At 41.0% G+C, this 18,370-nt stretch overlaps 1 protein-coding gene across 1 annotated transcript; it reads left to right on the top strand.

The window, feature by feature from the left end:
• The first annotated feature begins 482 nt into the window (after positions 1-482).
• lmx1al (LIM homeobox transcription factor 1, alpha-like) lies at positions 483-17,703 on the top strand. The gene is made up of 9 exons (XM_085783988.1): positions 483-756; positions 2,737-2,825; positions 3,525-3,714; positions 13,834-14,066; positions 14,667-14,830; positions 14,990-15,067; positions 15,173-15,293; positions 15,394-15,546; positions 16,014-17,703. The coding sequence occupies exons 1-9, from the start codon at positions 713-715 to the stop codon at positions 16,169-16,171; spliced, it is 1,230 nt and encodes a 409-aa protein (XP_085640114.1). The 5' UTR covers positions 483-712; the 3' UTR covers positions 16,172-17,703.
• The last annotated feature ends 667 nt before the right edge of the window (positions 17,704-18,370 follow it).

The raw sequence follows: 18,370 nt of genomic DNA, 5'->3' as shown, positions 1-18,370 counted from the left end.
CAATAGCAAAAGGGCAATAAAACCATTTATTTCTAATTATAAGAACGGTGTATTAAATGTAACTTTTCCATTCACACCAAACCCTTCCTACATCAACCCTCTCAATCCGAGGAACAGTTTCCCTATAACGATGATTTAAAGTGAGTGAACATTTTGTCTAGATGTCTAGATTGTTTGACTGTGACTGCTATCATCTTCATTTGCCTTTGTTCTTCTGATAATATTTCATCTAAATCAGACAGTTTAAACCCAGACTCGAATATTATGGCGATGACAGGTTCGCTTCCGTGAAGAAGCGGATTCATCTTCCAGTAGGAAAAAAAAACCGCCCTTTAAAGTCTCCCTCTAACCTTGAACACAAATGTAAAAGATCATCCTCATCTGAGTTATCAATAGGCTGCATCATCGCTCATCTTCCCTCATCATCTTCCGCACCTTCTCTCTCCCTCCCTCCCTGTCTGTCCATCTCCTCCCTCTGCGCCTTTTTACGCACAAAACAAGTCGGAGCGCACACACGGCTGGCGGAGAAAACACCGAGAGAGAGAGAGACAATAGACAATAGTTTGGGTCATCATGGTATTTGGATTTTTACCGTAGGCAACAGGCGCGCCCGGACGGTGAGGTACAGGTGAAAGATCTGTAGAGATAGACAAAAAAAGAAAGGAAAAAGGCGTGTGTTCATTTGCTGGCCGAAACTTTGTCCACGTTTTTAATGTTGCCAACCGAGATTTCAGGAGGAGTGTGTTTCACCTCAAGGTAGGACTCCGCAACTCAAGAGCAGGTTGTCAGCGAAAGCCGACTTGTATATGGTTTCTGTATAATTGTTGATGTGTGTTTCTTATCCCCGCAGCAGGTTTTACGCGCAGGATTTTATGGCTGAAACGGGGTCAATTTGTTGTGTTAAAAAAAAAAAAAAAAGCTCAGGTGGAAGGAAAAAAAAGAAAGAAAGTAAAGATGAAGTCACGGTGACCTTGCTTTCTGATAAGTTGTATGATCAAAACAAACAGCCGATGCAGAGGAGAACCAGATTTCTCAGACTACAAGTTGCTGGTCCAGAGGCACTTTGCTTTGCAGACTTGATGCATATACGTGGGTCATGTTTCAGTAGCTATCGTGTTGGTTTACAGTTGTTTCACGGGATAAAATTGTTGGACCAAAACGAGCGTGATGTATAACAACTCAACTTTACACACAAAGGGAAGCCATGCTTTTAATTTTAACGCTCATAAAATACGGGGTTTCTCTGCTGGTGCCTGCAAGGTTGGTCATCACCTTCTTACTGTTTCTTTGAATGTCAGTCTTTACACACTGCGCGTTGATTGTATTGATCCTATTGATCCTCATATATAATATAACAATAAAGCCAACAGTGGGGTTCAAACGTCTGAGACCACTTCCTCATTCACTTCTCTGTTAATTGCAGCTCGAGGACCCGCAGGAGACTTAATTAAATCTTTGTGAGCATTTTTATTCCGGGTAATCATTGTCACCGTATCAGGCTGTTAGTCTCAACATGTAATTGTCAGTGTATCACACAAATTTGTCAGTAATGTATTCAAGCCGCAATTAGGGAAAATGCTAAATCAAATTAGTTGAATTAACATAATTCATTACTTTTATTTGATTCCTTCATTTTTTGTTCTGTGGCAGTGCAGCAACCATCCAAAATTCAATATCCATTATATATATATATATATACATCTACCGGGGTTTGAAAGCTCACCCCACAGGCCTCTGGAAATGTGATTGTAGTCTGAAAAATCTGAATGATCTTGAGGCTGCAAATAGGCCTATATCAAAATCAACAACGAATAACATGCAAATAAAATCAATTATTCACTTGGAGTATATAATATAAATATTTTGAGTATTGTTTAATGTGACTGGTAAAAAAAAGAAAAGAAAAGAAAAGAAAAACACCTCACCATCCGATATATATATAAAAAAAAATCTACATGTTTTAAAGTGACTGTAGAAGAAATAAAAACAATTTACCTCATTGTTTCATCTCTGGATTTGTCGATTTTTGTAAAAGATAATTTTAGTTCTATATACCTTCAGCGTCCATTCGCACTTATCCAATCACATCACAAATTTCGAATGATTAGAATTTATAAAATTCATTGCTGAAAACATTTTATGGGAAGTTTTAAAGTAATATCCCTTTATAATATTCAGTGGCTCCATCAAAATCAGTCAAATTATATTCTTACTTTAAAATGTTGTTTATATGAGAAAATTTGCCAAGGTTGGCTAATTTTCATTATTTCTAATAATTACTGTGTTTTAGATAGCTGTGTTAATTTATATTATTAAATTTGGCGCTTGCTATTGAAGGGATGATGTGCACGTTTTAAAATATCATCTGACGAGACGTATAGGGGCCTGGACTAAACTGAATATCGGTCATAATGTTCTGGTGCTCATATGTACTTCCTTTAATTTAAATTTTAATTAAATTATCATTTTATTATTTTATTAATATTATTCTTTTAATCTTGAAGCTTCATCTGCCTTAAATAACTAGGCCTATTAAATCCAAGGTGTGTGTGTTGTGTGTGAGAATCCATTCAAATCATGGATATTAAAGATGTCGGCGTAAACTTACTATTTTCAAAAGTGACGTTTATGCGCATGAATCGTCTATGTTTTGTGTAAATTATTCTAATAGATTTACACACCTGTATTTGTGTGTCTCATATATCGAAATGATGCCCTTTTTTTGCCTCTGTGAAGCGATCACACTGAGGGAAGGAGAGAAGGGATGAAAACAGAGGAGACCCAGCAGTCCTGTCTGCAGCAGCCTCCATCCTCAACGCCTTTTGGTGAGTGTTGGGTGACAATTTGTTGCATCAGGCCCAGACCAAATAAACTCACACGAAGCGGTCAACATTATCATCACCATGATCAAATATGAATTGTGTTTACGGTTTTAGAAAAGAAAAGAAAAAGATAAAGAAACATGGCTTAAGTCACTTTAAGACAATTATGGGGTTATTAAATTGACACACTGACACCATTAGAAAAAAGTGAGGGAAAACAGACCCTGCGCTATACTTTAAGTTCATAAGACCTATATGATAGTAGCCTACAGATAATTTTAAAGTTAAACTGTACGATAAGCATTGATAAAAATGAAAATTAATAATAATAATAAAAAAGACAACAGGAATATTGTATCTTTAAAATCTTTAAATAATAAATAGATGTGGATGGCTTGATGCTTTCACTTTCCCGCAGTTTGAAAGTGGCAGCTGTAGTTCTGGGCCAAATAATGTGCAATATACACGGAAATGTGTATAATATCATATTCCTTTGGTTAAGCAGTAATTCTATACTACATACACCGACGTTTCTCCGGTGTTTTCACAGATGGTCATGGGGTAAATGTGAGAAGACTCATCATTTTAACGAGTACTGTTTTTTTGGGGGCACTTTACTCTCATGACCCCACTATGTTAAATATTGTGGCTTCGGCTCTGTCTGTGTCTCCCTGCCCCCCCTCCACCCCACCCCACCCCCAGGTCCGGAGTACAGAGGAGGGGGAGAGGTGTGCGCGGGCTGCGAGTCCCCCATCGCCGACCGCTTCCTGCTGCGCGTGAACGAGCGCTCCTGGCACGAGACCTGCGTCAAGTGCGCCGTGTGTTTGAGCACGCTCACCGGGACCTGTTACTGCAGGGACCGCCTGCTGTACTGCAAGCACGACTATGAAAAGTAAGAGCCAACACACACACACACACACACACACACACACACACACACACACACACACACACACACTGAAGTAGGCTTGATGCTTGTTGTTGAGTGTGGTGGAGGTGGAGGACTACTTCAACCACCCACTCTCCAGCAACAGGCCCAAATAAAAGTAGAAGTAAGGGTCTCTTCAAGACATTACAGCCTACAGATTTTGTTTTAGAAAGTTATTACAAATGTACGTCCAGCCCATGAAGCTGAAACAAGGCTGTTCATTCATTTTGGAGATTTTTTTCCCCATCAAATTCCAGATATCATGGGTTTATCTTCTCTATCTGCTCAGTTAGGCTACAGACACACATCTATTTACAGCGTATAGGAGAGTGGTTTCTACTGTAAAGCCACATTATTGTCCAATCAAAGACAGTGAAGTAATGTCACTCAGCCAAGAGGAAGCCAAATTCACCACATCTAATACAGACTTCTCTGTTCTTACAATAGCTGCAAGTTTCAGTGACATCAATCTGAAACTGATTTCAATGTGATCACTGTTTACAAGGTTGCATGTTAATGTGGTCAATTAGTGCTAATGAAGGCACCTGTTAAGCCTATAGTCACAACTGAATTTTCCTTTAATCAAGTAAACCTTTGTGAAGGAGAAAACAAATCAAAAAGATTATGAAGAATATGTTCAAGACAGGATTGATGAAAGGTGTAACTGTGAGGGAGAATGTACTTAGCAATGACCATGTTCACTTATGTATAAAACCATAAAATTATGTATAAACCACTACTTCACCGGAAAAAAGTGAACAGTTGATTGAACTGAGCAAATCAATACTTGGATAGAAAATTACAACAATAATCTTACCACCACCCAGAAGATAATAATTCATGCTGGATGACTGTTCAAACAGACGTATAATCCTTATTTTGAATGATCAAAGTCCCTCAGTTTGAGTATGTCACTCACTTTACTTACTTTTCATTTAACCTATGTTGTATTAACAACAAAAACGTATAAGCATTTGACAGTGTGTTAGTGAGATGCAGAATGAAGTTCTGTGACAGTGATTTTAAAAAGCCTATAGTGTTGTCAGGCAGCGTGTGAAAGTGTTTCATACATCTGTGAAGCTGCTTAAGGGGATTTAAGGGACTATTAAGGTTTCAAATGATTAATTGGATGTTCCTGGTTTCATATAATACGGCCTACTTCGACAGTTGTTTAGGGGAGCAACCCTGATAGAAAATTGTAATAATTTTTTAATGACAAAAACATGTAGTTGGCTGGTTCGACATTTAGACTCTGTTATAGGCAAATAAATGCCTGTTCAATGGATTTCAATTTATGAGAACATTTACAATCAATGTTTACAATCACAGTGTCATTTCAATGAATTCTGCTATTCCATGCCCTAAAGTAATGCATTGCACAGCACCTGGAGATACAATAACACACACGCACAGTGTGATATGGATTTTTTTTTTTCATTTGATCATTCCAGTCTATGGTAAATTTTGAGGCTGTGTGTGTGTGTGAGAGAGAGAGAGAGAGAGAGAGAGAGAGAGACAGAGTCAGAGTGCACGTGTGTGTGTGTGTGAGTGTGTGTCTGTCGTGGTCAGTGGGTGTGCCTGTGGTGGGAGCTCCAGGGGTAGACGACTGAAGGACGAGCCTGCAGCTTGTTATCATTGTTTTGAAAAGTGTCAGACGGCATCCAGCAGCACAGACTCTCCCACTGTACCTGACATCTGGACAAGAGAGAAAGCGAAAGAGGGAGAGAGAGAGAGAGAGAGACAGGGAGAGAGAGACAGAGAGAGAGAGAGGATCATGTGTGACGTTCATCTGGAAAAATGAGTGGGAAACGTGGAGGCAATAGCTTATCATAGATGAAGCTCTGGGTTCATTTTCAGCGATGGGATGAAAAAGCGTATTTGTTCTCTTCGTGTAATGACTGTAATTGAAGATCCAAATTAATAGTCAGCGCCTCATTCACTATGGTGTTGATTTAGTCCCCTATACATTGCATATGGATAGTTGCCCTGTTGTGTGAGTCGGTGCCAGACTTGGCACGCAGCACCGCCTGTGACCTTCAGTGGATCAGCAACAATGTCTCCTTGTTTTCCCTGCAGTCTGTCCGTCAGCGCCTCACACACCCCACACTCCTCCCCTCCCCTCCCCACCCCGGGCAGGTGTGTGCATTGTGACAGATAACCATGTCCAAGAATTTGGAAACGTGCATAAGAATTTCAGGAGATGCTTTATTTTATATCAACTTCTCTACTTGAGGCTTGGATCCATTTTGGTTCCAGCCGGTTCAAAGAAGCAGAGGCAGATCGACCGCCTGATGTCTGTACGCAGTAATATGAGCTTTCTTTGCATGTCAGGCATTGAATTAATTGAATTACTGATGAAGATTGTGCGGACGAAATAGATACGTGGTGAGACGGCCTCGTGCAGGCTTTCCAGCTCATACTGGGCAATTTTCCATGTCTCCTTCATGGAGTTTCTCTGGCTTGTCCAAATATTTTTTAATTCATCCTTTGCTTTGAATTACATCACCCAGCACACACAGACAGGCTGACTTCTCCTCCCTCTCATTCTCAGCTAGTGAGCCACAATGTGCAGTACTCACATGTACTTGTTTCTTGATTAAAATAAATGCAAATTGTGTTTATGGGCAGATATTTGCTGTTTTTTCCTAATTAATCTATTATAATGGGGAGGAAAAAATAAATGCATGTAAATGTTTCTACATTCAAATGAGGAAGATAAATCTAATTTGAATTGTAACCCATCCCCCACCCTGAATCATCATGACCAAACTGCCTTTGAGGCAAAAGTTTATTCAGCATTTGCATGTTTAATATTTTCAAAGGATATGTATTTTCAAATTATTCTGAGGTGATCAATGTAAAAATTCAGTGTATCAGTGTTTTTAATTAAAATAATTTTAAGATCATTATACTAAATATCCAACCTATTCTGCTCTGAAACGCAGTCAAGTTCTGTTTCAGAAGCTGTGGGTAAATAAGAGTCAACCCTACTGCCACTCACTATTTATGTAAAAAAAAAAAAAAAAGAAAGAAAGAAAACAGGAGGTATGCCTTCAGTTTCTCTGGTCTCAATCTGTTATGGAAATTAGTGGATTTAGACACAATAAACTCAAGTGCATCTTGTGGATTTTTCTTGTGGATTTAATTTGTTTTCAAACCTAAAAAAAAAAAGAAAAAGAAAAATGTCTGCTACCTCATCCTGTTATGGGACCAGATGTTCAGAATAATTTTGGGGCAAGACTTCCCATCACGCTCTAAATTCCCATTACGATGTTTTAATGCATCACTTTTACCGTCAATGTGGAATCTGGATGGAAAATATTCACTGCAACAGAAAGATGAAGTCTGACTTGTAGGGATTTTTCATAAGAAATGAGATATAGCAGAAATTTAGAATAATAAAAAAAAAAAAGCAGAGCATTCAGCATAACTGCTCTAAATGAAAAATAAACTCACGGGAGGATGGCACAGTTCTGATTTTAATTAAGACAATAAAAGCTGACTAGCAGGCAGATATGCACCCTCAGCATCACACAGTTTTTTTTTTTTTACACAGTCATTGCCCTGTTCACACTGGCTGGACATGATGGTTCCTTGCCAAACGGAGGAGTATAAGGCCAGCGTTCCCTGGTCAACAGTGCTGAGCCCAGACAGAACGGAGGGTAGTCTGGCTGTGCGAGCTCCCTTGTAAGCCCCATAAAGGCAGTTTCAGCCCCTCTGAAAAACAGGTCACCAGGGTGGATATTCACTAAAACCTGTGGGTTTAATACCTCACTCTGTGGGGGTGGAGGGCACTGAGTCGACATCTAGGTTTACTAACCCTCTCTCTGCAGCGAGAGAAGGGGGGAGAGAGAAGGGGAGAGAGAGAGGGAGACCCCACCACAGCTACACTTATGGAATCCCCCTCTGCTCATCGAGTAGCTATATGTGAGTCTAGCTGCCTGACAGTGTCCTCTTAGGTTACACTGCATTTCTGTGGCCAAATCTTTGCATCATGATGCTGTAAAATACTGAGACTAAGAATAAAAAACTGCATCTTTCTACCCCACTCTCCCCCTACCCCTCCGCTATGCCCCTACCCCACCCACCACCATCTCTCTTCGTCTCTCTATCCGTTGCCTCGTTCATCACTGTCTGCTTTGTAATAATATTTCTCCATTCCAAACCTCATTTCCTTCTCGTTGAGATTGATAGCAGTGATGACACCAAACAGTTTATCTCCCCGTTTATCCCTTGTTTTCTCTTAATCGCCTCCCCCCCACGGCAACTCTTTGTGTCTCGGGACGGGAACGGGAGGAGGTGGTGGGGGTAGGCTGATTGGGTACAGTGCTAATTACCCACTGTTCTGGGGCTGTCCTGCGATGACAGGTTTGACACTGGGCTGCAGGGAAATACCATTAGAGAGAATTATGCAATGACATGTCAGTGAGACGATAAACCCTTACTCACATCAGCTCGCACCTTAACTCTTACTCATAAATCTCCTCCATGGTAATATATTATGTCAAATTAAAAGAAAAAGTCTGAAAAGTCAAACTTTTACTGTTTAAATGACATGTCCAACCAGCTTACAAAAAGCAAATTGTGCATTTTTTAGTGCTCAGTGAGAGAGGATGTGGTGCCCACAGCAATGAAAATTTACATTTAGAAAATGCGTTACAATTAAAACTGTCAGCAGCAATGGGTCTTTTAAGAGAGAAAGTCGTGGTTGCAATGGACTGGCGGCAAAAGTCTCAGAGGAAGAGGAACAAAGCTTTCTGATCACACCTGCCAGTATAATGGATCTGAAAGTGAAAAGGAAAGTTTGTGGATCGGCAGGGCCGTTGCTAGGAATTCTGGGCCCCCTGAAAGTATACTAAAGTGGGCCCCTGCCCCCTGACTTTTCCACTTTTTATCATAGACTACATATGTATTATCATTTCTTATTTAGCCTACTTTGTTTTGATGCTAATGCAGCATTACTATGAGTATCAGTCAGGGTCTTATGCAGAATAATTCAGTCATACAAAGATTAGACTACTGGGGTTTTTGTGGGCCCTACTTAGTGCTGGCCCCCTAGAATTACCATCACCTTTCTCCCCTATACAACGGCCCTGTGGATCGGTGTAGCTTTGCGTGACTCCTGGCTATACTGACAGCTCAGAACTGTACAGACTGTATATATAAATCCCAGTGAGAGGCTACAAATAATACATACATGTGGTTCAGGAACCTTCAAAAACTCCTCCCATACCCAGGAGTCTTACATTAGCAAGAACCTACAGCTCAACAGATGATGGTTGGAGGTGTGCCAGAGAGTAGAGCAGAGTGGGACTTTTGGAGTTGGTGTGGTGTTGGAGAACACTTCAAATGCGAAATCTCAGTGATGGAGAAACAGTTCGAAGGGGGATAAAGCAGGTAAAGTCAAGGTGTTTTAGGAAGAGAACAGTGGCAGAGATGGGCAGATTTTTGTCTGGGTGTATGTGTATCTGTGTGTGTGTGTGTTTGGAAGGGGGGGGGGGGGGTGATATTGCCACTGTTTTTGCATAATGTGAGATGAGACCCCATCATCTTTCCTCCCCCACAACAATTTTATAACAGACAGCTAATAAATGTTTCATGGCAGAACAAGCTGCTCGCCTCAGCTTTATTAAATCTGAGATAATAAAAGCAGAGAGGGAGAGGAAAAAAGAGAGAGAGAATAGGGGGTCGCACCAGAGAGAGGGAGAGATGGGGAGATCGGCGTAGACTTTTCTCAAATCGACCGGCTGTATCTCCTGTTTCTGGGGCAACGGGTCCCGCTGTCCCCCGCCGCCCCCTCCCCACTGCTTCCCGCTCCGCCAGAGACAGACAGGAAATGAGAAACGGGCAGACAGGATATTGCGTTCTGGTGGCCTGGGGATTAACTGTGTTATCTAAACTAACACACACACACACACACTCACGCTCATACACACACGCACACACACACAGACACACATCCATAGCCTCACACATAGCATTCATTCTTGGTAGCATCAGGTGTAGATTGCACACACTCAGAAACACATAGCATGGAGACCATGCACGTCATGCAGGTTTTTGGTTGCTACTTTACACAGGTACATTACATTAGGACTTGAATATTACAGGCCGCAGTGCTGCTCCCATGTAGAGCTGGTCTTATTACTAGTGTGAGCGATTTATAGGGAGTCATGACATGTAACTGTATAACTGTGAGACTGGCTGAGTGTTTGTTGCAGAAATGTCTCTAAAGATGTATCACACATGCTGCAGGCCCCTTGGGGTCATTTGATAATTACTATTGTAAAGATTTTTACAAATTTTGGAGGACATTCATTGAGCAAGAGGACTGTTTATGATGTTACTCTATTGATGCATGGATGGATACGGTGCACAAATGACAGCATCTGTCAGTGTTTTATTGATGTTTGTTTCCAGGCACCTTATCTGTGTTTACACAAACTGTGCATTTGTGTTTATGTGTGCATTTGCCTCTATATATACTTATGCGTGTGCGCATGTGTGACTATATATATAAATATATTTTTTTATATATACATGTGTGTGTGTGCTTGCATGTGTGTGTGTGTGTGTGTCTGTGTGTGTGTGTGTGTCTGTGTGTGTGTGTGTGAGTGAGTGGTGGCAGGGGTAGCGAGTATTGTGGGGAATGCTGGGAGATTTTAATAACACAGAAGCAGTGCAGGGAGATTTAATAAAAGGAGATGATGTGATTACTGAACCCTGGCTCTGAGCCATTTTGCTTCACAGAGCAATATCCGCCGAAAGTGCGCACACACATCCACACACACACATACACACAGACACACACACAGAGACACACTTACACACACATATCTAAGAAATGGGTACTAAACAGAATACAACTTAAAAGTAAGATTGTTGCATATCATTTGTTCTTTTTGCATCTATCACACAAATCCTTAAATGTACCCTTATTTTCAGTGAACACATTTACAATAGGGTCATTCTGAACACATAATGTAGCGGGAATCACAATGTAGAACATGAATCTCAGCTTATTACATGTTAAGAGACCAACATGTTTCTTAAACTGCAGGTCGGGAATCACAAAGCAGGATCTTTGATGAGTTATGGGTCCGGGGTGAAACTGACATCTGTCCAAGTTGTGCTCTTTCAAGCTGTTCCAACCCTGAAATTAGTATAAGCAAACTGTACCTGTATAAATATTCATCAATTATGGAAGCAAGTGCAACAACTGTAATCGCTCTGAGACACATACATATTTATGGAATGATTGTGTTTCAGTCCAGACAATGTCATGCTTGTCAGAGCTCACAGGCAAAAACAATGCCACATGACACAGCTTAGGGAGATGAGGAAGATTCTGTTATTCTGTTTGTATGCCGAGGATCTACAATAAAGCGAGCAAGAAAAGGCTGATTATAACCACCCAATACTTAGAAGACATCACCTTTCTCTGCCTCTCCACATTTGATCTCATAATCAGTGTGCTTGTAATTAGGCATGCCCCCTAACCCCCTCAAAATCCACAGCGCTGAACATGAAGTTGCCTGCAGCCAAGACTCCTGAAGTTCTGTACGTCACAAGCTTGCAAAGTTGACTGTTCTATTCGGTCTTCTGTCTGCATTTAAATCTATATCCTTTGTAATCCAGTTTACAATATATCATGTATATCACAATCAATATGCTTAATTAAAAGGATATCTTCTTAAATCCAAAGCTAAATCCTCTTCAAAATATCTTTTCAGATGTACACAGCTGGTCTTTACTACCTCGGCTATTTATATTTTATTGCTATTCCACTTTTTCAAAGATGAAAAGCAGGATATATTTTCTCTGTATAGGCTTTGGAGACATCCTTTTCCCCAATGATTCCTGACACAAGTACATTTTTACTCCATTAGGGATATTCAAACAATTTTCTATTTTCACTTTTTCCACTTTTTTCTAAATGTCTGCTTAGATTTTTTTTTAAAGAAATAAGTGCAAAAATGTTGTGGAATTTAGAAATAAATACTCTGATACATTGTGAAGTTTTCCAGGATTTTGAGATGATTGCATAAATGTGGTGTGGAAGCTAAATTTGCTTAATTCAAGTGACTGCGTTTTAACCATCATGTCCATCGTGATTTATTGGAAGCTACACCCTGGTCAGGGTGAGTGTGAATGATACTTCTATTAGAGGGATTAGACTGATCTACTTACAGACCCCCCTCTGTGGCAGTTGCCCCAAGTTGCCTTCATTTGCCATGTTGAGTAAATTCCTACCGTGCTGTGTACACCCCGATTAGGGAGTGTGGGACTTAACCACCAATATCATCAGTCTTATGTCAAGCAATCCTGTGACAATTCTGTTCCTGTTGTATTTTGTTCTCAGTCAAAGGGGGCATTTAAGTTGTTGAAGTGTGTGTTTGGATGGAGAGTGAGGCTGCACACATCAGCGTGGGGATCTTTCTCCCTCGTGGAACCGGTGTTACGTGGCAGATACGGTGATTAACATGTAGCGTCTTGCAGATATTTTACATTTCTCTCAGTTTTAATGTAATGTTTATATAAGAAAACAGGTGACGACGAGTGACATTTAGTTAAACACAACAAAGGTCCCGTCACAATAGAGCTGCGTATTGCTGCTTATAGGGATACATGTGTTTGCATTGATGTTAAATTAGTGACACTGTCTTTTGGGGAATTTGGGGAGCGTTTGGCAGATGGATTGAGAAAGATTAGCCGTAGCAGCTGCGTTTGGGACAGAATCACAGATTAGGAGCACTAATGTGCAGACCTGGCTCCTTCTTTACACTCCAGATTTGGGCAGCAACACCTTCCTATCACTCAGTCAGGGAGCTTCAACACTTCTGCCTTCGTCCCTTCCTCCCCCCCCTGCTCCCTCCTCTCTCATCCTCCACTCTTTCTTATTGTGGGTTTGTGTTTTGTTCTTGTCCTGGTCCTGCACGCATCCACTGATTGCTCTCTTTTTCACACCTACGCTCTGGCCACCTGGTAACACTTCCTGTTGATGTGATATTTTTGTGTTGCAGCATATGTATACTTTTTTTTTCTGATTGCAGGTGTGTTGCACCACCAGCATGATGATGATAGGCGAATGTTGGTAATTTGCCACAGTCAGACTATATGATCTGAAACTGTGAGTGGGTGTGAGCAAATCTCTGTGTGCACGCCTGCGTGTGTGCGTGCATGCATGTGTGTGCGGTTGTCCATGTTTGTGTGTGTGTATATGTGTTTTAGTGTGCATAAGTGAGAGGAGAGAGATTAACCCCATGCTATCCCCAATCCCTGGTTATGAGTTTACAGCGTCTGTCTGGCCATCGCACTGTTTAAACAACAATCTAATTAATCCTGTCTTTATTAGTTTCAGTGAACTGGGGAGGCAGGCTGGGAGGGCATGAGGGAGAACTGGGAATGCTGGCAGAAAATACTAGGGAGGGAGGGGGAGGAAACCAAGTGCGAGAGCAGGGATTTGAGAGGAATTTAATGGCAGAGACTTAGGCCCTGTGAATGGAAATAGGGTGAAGTGAAGAGATGGAGAAGCAGGAGAGAAACTGAAAGACTATAATATCTCACAGGAGGAGAGATGGGGGGGACAAAAGAGGGAAAGTGGTCATGGGGAAAAGCAATGGACCTGACAAAGACTCTGCATTAAGCTTTATTCATAATGTTAAATAATAACTTTAAGATTGCGGGTGGTAGGCTATATCACTGAAGTTTACCCCTTTCAACAGATCTCAACATTTAAGGAATTATAGGGGAAAGACCTATGACGAGCAGTTCTCTCATCATCGGCTAACTACTGCCACCTACTGTCTTCAGAGAGAAAAGGAAATACAATATAAAAAAGCCAACTACTGTAATTCCTCTCAGCAGATGTTCACCTTGTTGCTCTGTGAATTGGGTAATGTTTATACGACCTTTAATTAAGAGACTATGTTAATCTCCACTATCATTGGAGTTGACTCGGAGCTCCTTGTGTGAGCCTCCATCTTTAATTACCTTGCTATTTCTGCACTCCTTGACTCCCATAATGCCATGTTTTACAGTTTATATATACTTCAGTATAACATCGCTCTGTGTTCCCCACAGGCTCTTTGTAAGAAAGTGCAGCGCATGCCTGCAGGTGATTGGACGCTCAGAGTTGATCATGCGCGTGCTCGGCCAGGTGTACCACCTGGGCTGCTTCAGCTGCTGTGAGTGTGAACGCCGGCTGCAGAGAGGTGATGAGTTTGTGCTGAAAGAAGGCCAGCTGCTGTGTCGCATGGACTATGAGAAGGAGAGGGAAATGTTGGCCGCCATCAGTCCGACACCAACAGAATCAGGTAAAGGAGTTTTGTCTGGATTTAATTCAAAAGCTGCCTGCATGGCCAGGGAAATTCTTGCACATTAATACATGCATGCAACATGTTAACCAGCCAATGTCAGACACATTCTTCCATAGCAAATCAGTGAGCCGTCCCTGAAGGGAAAATTGAGATTTTAAAGTCTTAAGGTTTGCTCCCCTGTACAGTTACTAGGACATAGTACAGTATATCTACACTGATCTGTACCTCAGGCACTGAGTTATTTGCTGACTCAGTAACCAGTGGGATACTGAGTCAGCCAAGTACTAAACAACTGTTTTACACAATAGCACATCACAATTTTTTTTTGTGTCTTTAAGTAAATTTTAAAAACTTTGTGAATGTTTTTTTTTTAATCAGATAAAAGAAGTTCTGGTAAGAGAAAATAATCTGTAAATGTTCAGACTGTTTTTTTTTTACAAGGCTACAAATGTAAAGCTTAACCTTCAGTGCACTAGAAAAAACTGGCTCCAAACACATTTTACTTTCACTATCTACCGCTCACAGTCACTATCTCATCTGCTTCCCAGATGCTTTTAAAAGAAGAATAAAAATGTCTCGTCTGCTTATCTTGCTCAGTGAAAAGTGAGGATGAGGAGGGTGGAGGCGGCTCTGGTGGGGGGAAAGGTGGCGATGAAGGCAAGGAGCACAAGCGCTCAAAACGACCACGCACCATCTTGACCACGCAGCAGCGCCGGGCTTTCAAGGCCTCCTTTGAAGTGTCTGCTAAGCCTTGCCGCAAGGTGGGGGGACCAGCTTGTGTTATCACTGGGAATGTGTGCCAGAGAAATTATTCTGTTACCTCTTTGTTCTTGTACTGTCTTTATCAGTCTGTATGGCAGCCAATTCCAGGCTCACTGTAAAGTCTGTATCATAAAAACGTTGGATCGTCTCCTCTGCAGGTGAGGGAGACACTGGCAGCTGAGACTGGACTGACGGTACGAGTTGTGCAGGTGTGGTTTCAAAACCAGAGAGCCAAGGTCAGTCTTATATTATATTATTTTGTGAAGACATGTTGTGCATCAGACATAAACACACACACAGAAAATTTGTAACAACACATGTTGTGGGATTTTGTGTTTCAGATGAAGAAAATAGCTCGTCGTCAGCAGCAACAGCAGCAGCAGCAGCAGGAACAAGAGCAGCTGGGGGGAACCAGGAGAGGACAAAGCAGAGGGGGCCGCCAGAGCAATGACGACAGTGAGGGTAAGAGCTTATTGCTGCAGAAAGTAAATGTAATAAATGGTGAATTAAAAAACAACAACAATTGAATAGCATGACTGAAGGGATTTCCATCTACTCACAGATGGATCCAGTACTCATGGCATGGATGGGATACTGGGATATCCCTCTCTGCCGCGTCAGCAACTACTTGCTCTGGACCCCAACATCTATGGCGGAGAGCCGTTTCGACATGGACTTACGCCACCTCAGCTGAGCAGCGAGCTCCACTCATACGGTAAGACAGGAGGTGAAAGCAGCTGCAAGGTTGAAAAGAATCCATCCTCTAAAAAAATCAACCTTTTATCATCATCTCCACCTCCGCCCTCTTCATGGTGGAAACAATTTAAAGTTATGGGGCCATTCAGCGAGTTAGTGTCTGTAGTAACTATGAATGTCAATCCTCCTCCAAAGTATAGTATAAGTATAAGTATAGTATAAGAATTTAATGGTGCCTTAACCAACATTATTTATTATGAAAATGTGTGAGCACATGGATTATGTTGCATTAGCTGATAGGAGAATGTTTGGAGGATCATTTCTGCTGCTTTCCAGCATGTTAGGGAAAAGAGATAAAACTCTTTTTTTTATAAGTAAATAAAAGTGCGTATCTCCATATTCCTTCTATATTTTTCTGTACTGCCTCTGTCTAATTAATGACAACTCAACTTCAGTTGTGTGCGCTCTCACCGTTTTTCACTGCAGACTCAGAAACAGTGTTCCACGACCTGGACAGCGATGGAAGCCTCGGTCACCTTGGTGACTGCCTCTTAGCAACAGGGGACGGCGGTCTCCTGCCAGGGCGAGTGGGAAACCCCATCGACCGTCTCTACTCCATGCAGAACTCCTACTTCACCTCCTGACCCTTATAAACTCTCACCCTTTCCCCCTCCTGATCCACCTTTCACCTCAGAGATGCAGCTAATGGAGTCTGTCCATCAACATGCCTGTGGGACCACTCTCCATGAAAACAGCCTACACCCAAACACACTTCTGAGCTTTTATCACAGGCCGAGATCATTACAAGTCAGGCGTAGTTATAATATCTCTTTGCAGCAGATGAGCATAATGTTCCCGCCGTCTTTCCTAGATAAGAATCACATGCTGGAAATACAGACACTGTAAATGTCCAAAATATGTTAAAGGACCTCAATTTCTCTTGTTGTATTTATGTGAAGCTCAATGAAAACGCAATTCATGGCACTTTCCAACAAAAAACTGACTAACAAAAGACACTTATCAAACGTATATATGTATATCAATATGTATATCATGAATTACAGATGAGAATTGGTTGTTGAAGGTGAATTCATCAATCAAGTTACATGTATGTAGGAGTCTTTGAAGGTCTTACAAGCAGCTGAGGGTCTACATTGAATTAGTATATTGCATAACTTCTTTTGTGACGGGACTAGTGATTAATTGTTGTGCGTGAAAGACTGCAGCGTATACAATACTGTATATGGATTGGAGTACAATTTTGCTCTCAGGTTAGTGTGTATGTTTATGTAACCTGAGCTGATGTAACTCAGGATATTGTGCTGAATAGGATTACAGTTTAAGTTGCCCAACGATCTCAAGAACGTAGACTGTAACGAGAAAGGAACTCTCAATGTAAAATGTATCATTTCAAACGACATTTAGTTTTTGATAATGCATGACAGGTATAATATGGACCAAAAAAGTCATTTTTTTTTTAGCATTTAGATAACATTACAGGGTCATTTGAAGAGCCTTACACGGAAACAGGGTTGTGTAAGTTATTATTGCTTTAGCTTTCCCTTTCGTTATATCGTGTAATCACTAAGACGCAGTGCAGTAAATTACAACCAATAGATCTATAATGGCCAAAACATAGGACACTGGGTACATGATTATGTACTCCAAATGTAAATGTGAGTATGACTGTGTTACAGTTACTTGTTGTAGTCACTTTCTGTAATTATTTCTTTCTCAGACATCTCAAATTAGATGTTGTTAGTTAGATATTTTGTACATTCTTCTGTGATAATCAGCAAATATTTAAACTGTAGCATGCTATCTATATGTCACAACGTAGGTCTAAAGAAAATAGCCTGCAAACTGAAGTTGGATAGCAAAGTGTTTCCTGAAAGCATCAGGGCTCGACTCACAATGTGGTGCAGAATAAAATAGGATTAGGGCGATACCTGTTTTCATTTAGAAGCCTGTGATCGGCTACAGCTTGTGACATTCTTTCATGACATTATGTTTGACACTGATCACTGACTCATGGTATTTTTATAGTGATATTTTTGTGAATGTAACTTATTTGTGTGGTATTAGGCGAGATCCTATCTCACTATTTTTGTTCAGTGACTGCCAGGTGATGTGCTTTGAATGTAATGTTGCCGTATCTTCAATACAATCTGCGGTTTCATCTTTGGAGTGCGTTTAACTTTTTTTTTGTCCTAAATATGACAAATGATCACCTGCTCTTCTGGAATGAATGAACCAATAATATTACACAGAGAAGAATGAATGCCCCCCCCCCTCTCCCTCTCCACCATACCCCCTTCAGTGCTTTAATAATTGACCCTGAAAAAGTCTGTTCTGCTTAGTGGTCACAGGGCTCTTAACTCAACATCCTCCCTGTGTCTTTCTCAGTAGTCCCACTGATTAGAGGTTGACAGCCTCCTCCTTCTCCTTTCTTCCCAGACTCCCTATTTCCCAGTCATTGAGTAGTCAGGAGCGTTTGTGTAGGAGTGATGCATTCCAGTTTAATATTTGACTCTGACTCAGACCTGGAGAGCGCAAGAGCAGGAAGGACATGAGCACCGGAAAACAACAGAGTATGATCACATCAGTTGAGTAATTCAAGTCTGATACCGATTTTAATTAAATGGTTCAATAAAAACCCAAACAAGCCAAGTATCATGACAAGCAGTCATAGGTATGTCAAAATAGACTAAATCTATGAAGGAAAATAAATGTGGACATAAAAACAGGAATTATAGGTTAACTAACAAAATGGAAATATATACATAAATACAACTGGAAATGCGCAGGTAAATAAATAAAGAGACACAGATACAAAGCTTTTA

Source organism: Trachurus japonicus, chromosome 8 (genome assembly GCF_045865225.1).
Source record: "Trachurus japonicus isolate A0001 chromosome 8, Traja_1.0".
Taxonomy (NCBI): Eukaryota; Metazoa; Chordata; class Actinopteri; order Carangiformes; family Carangidae; genus Trachurus; species Trachurus japonicus.
The sequence above is the reverse complement of the archived record's forward strand: the minus strand, read 5'-3'. Positions and strand labels throughout refer to the sequence as shown.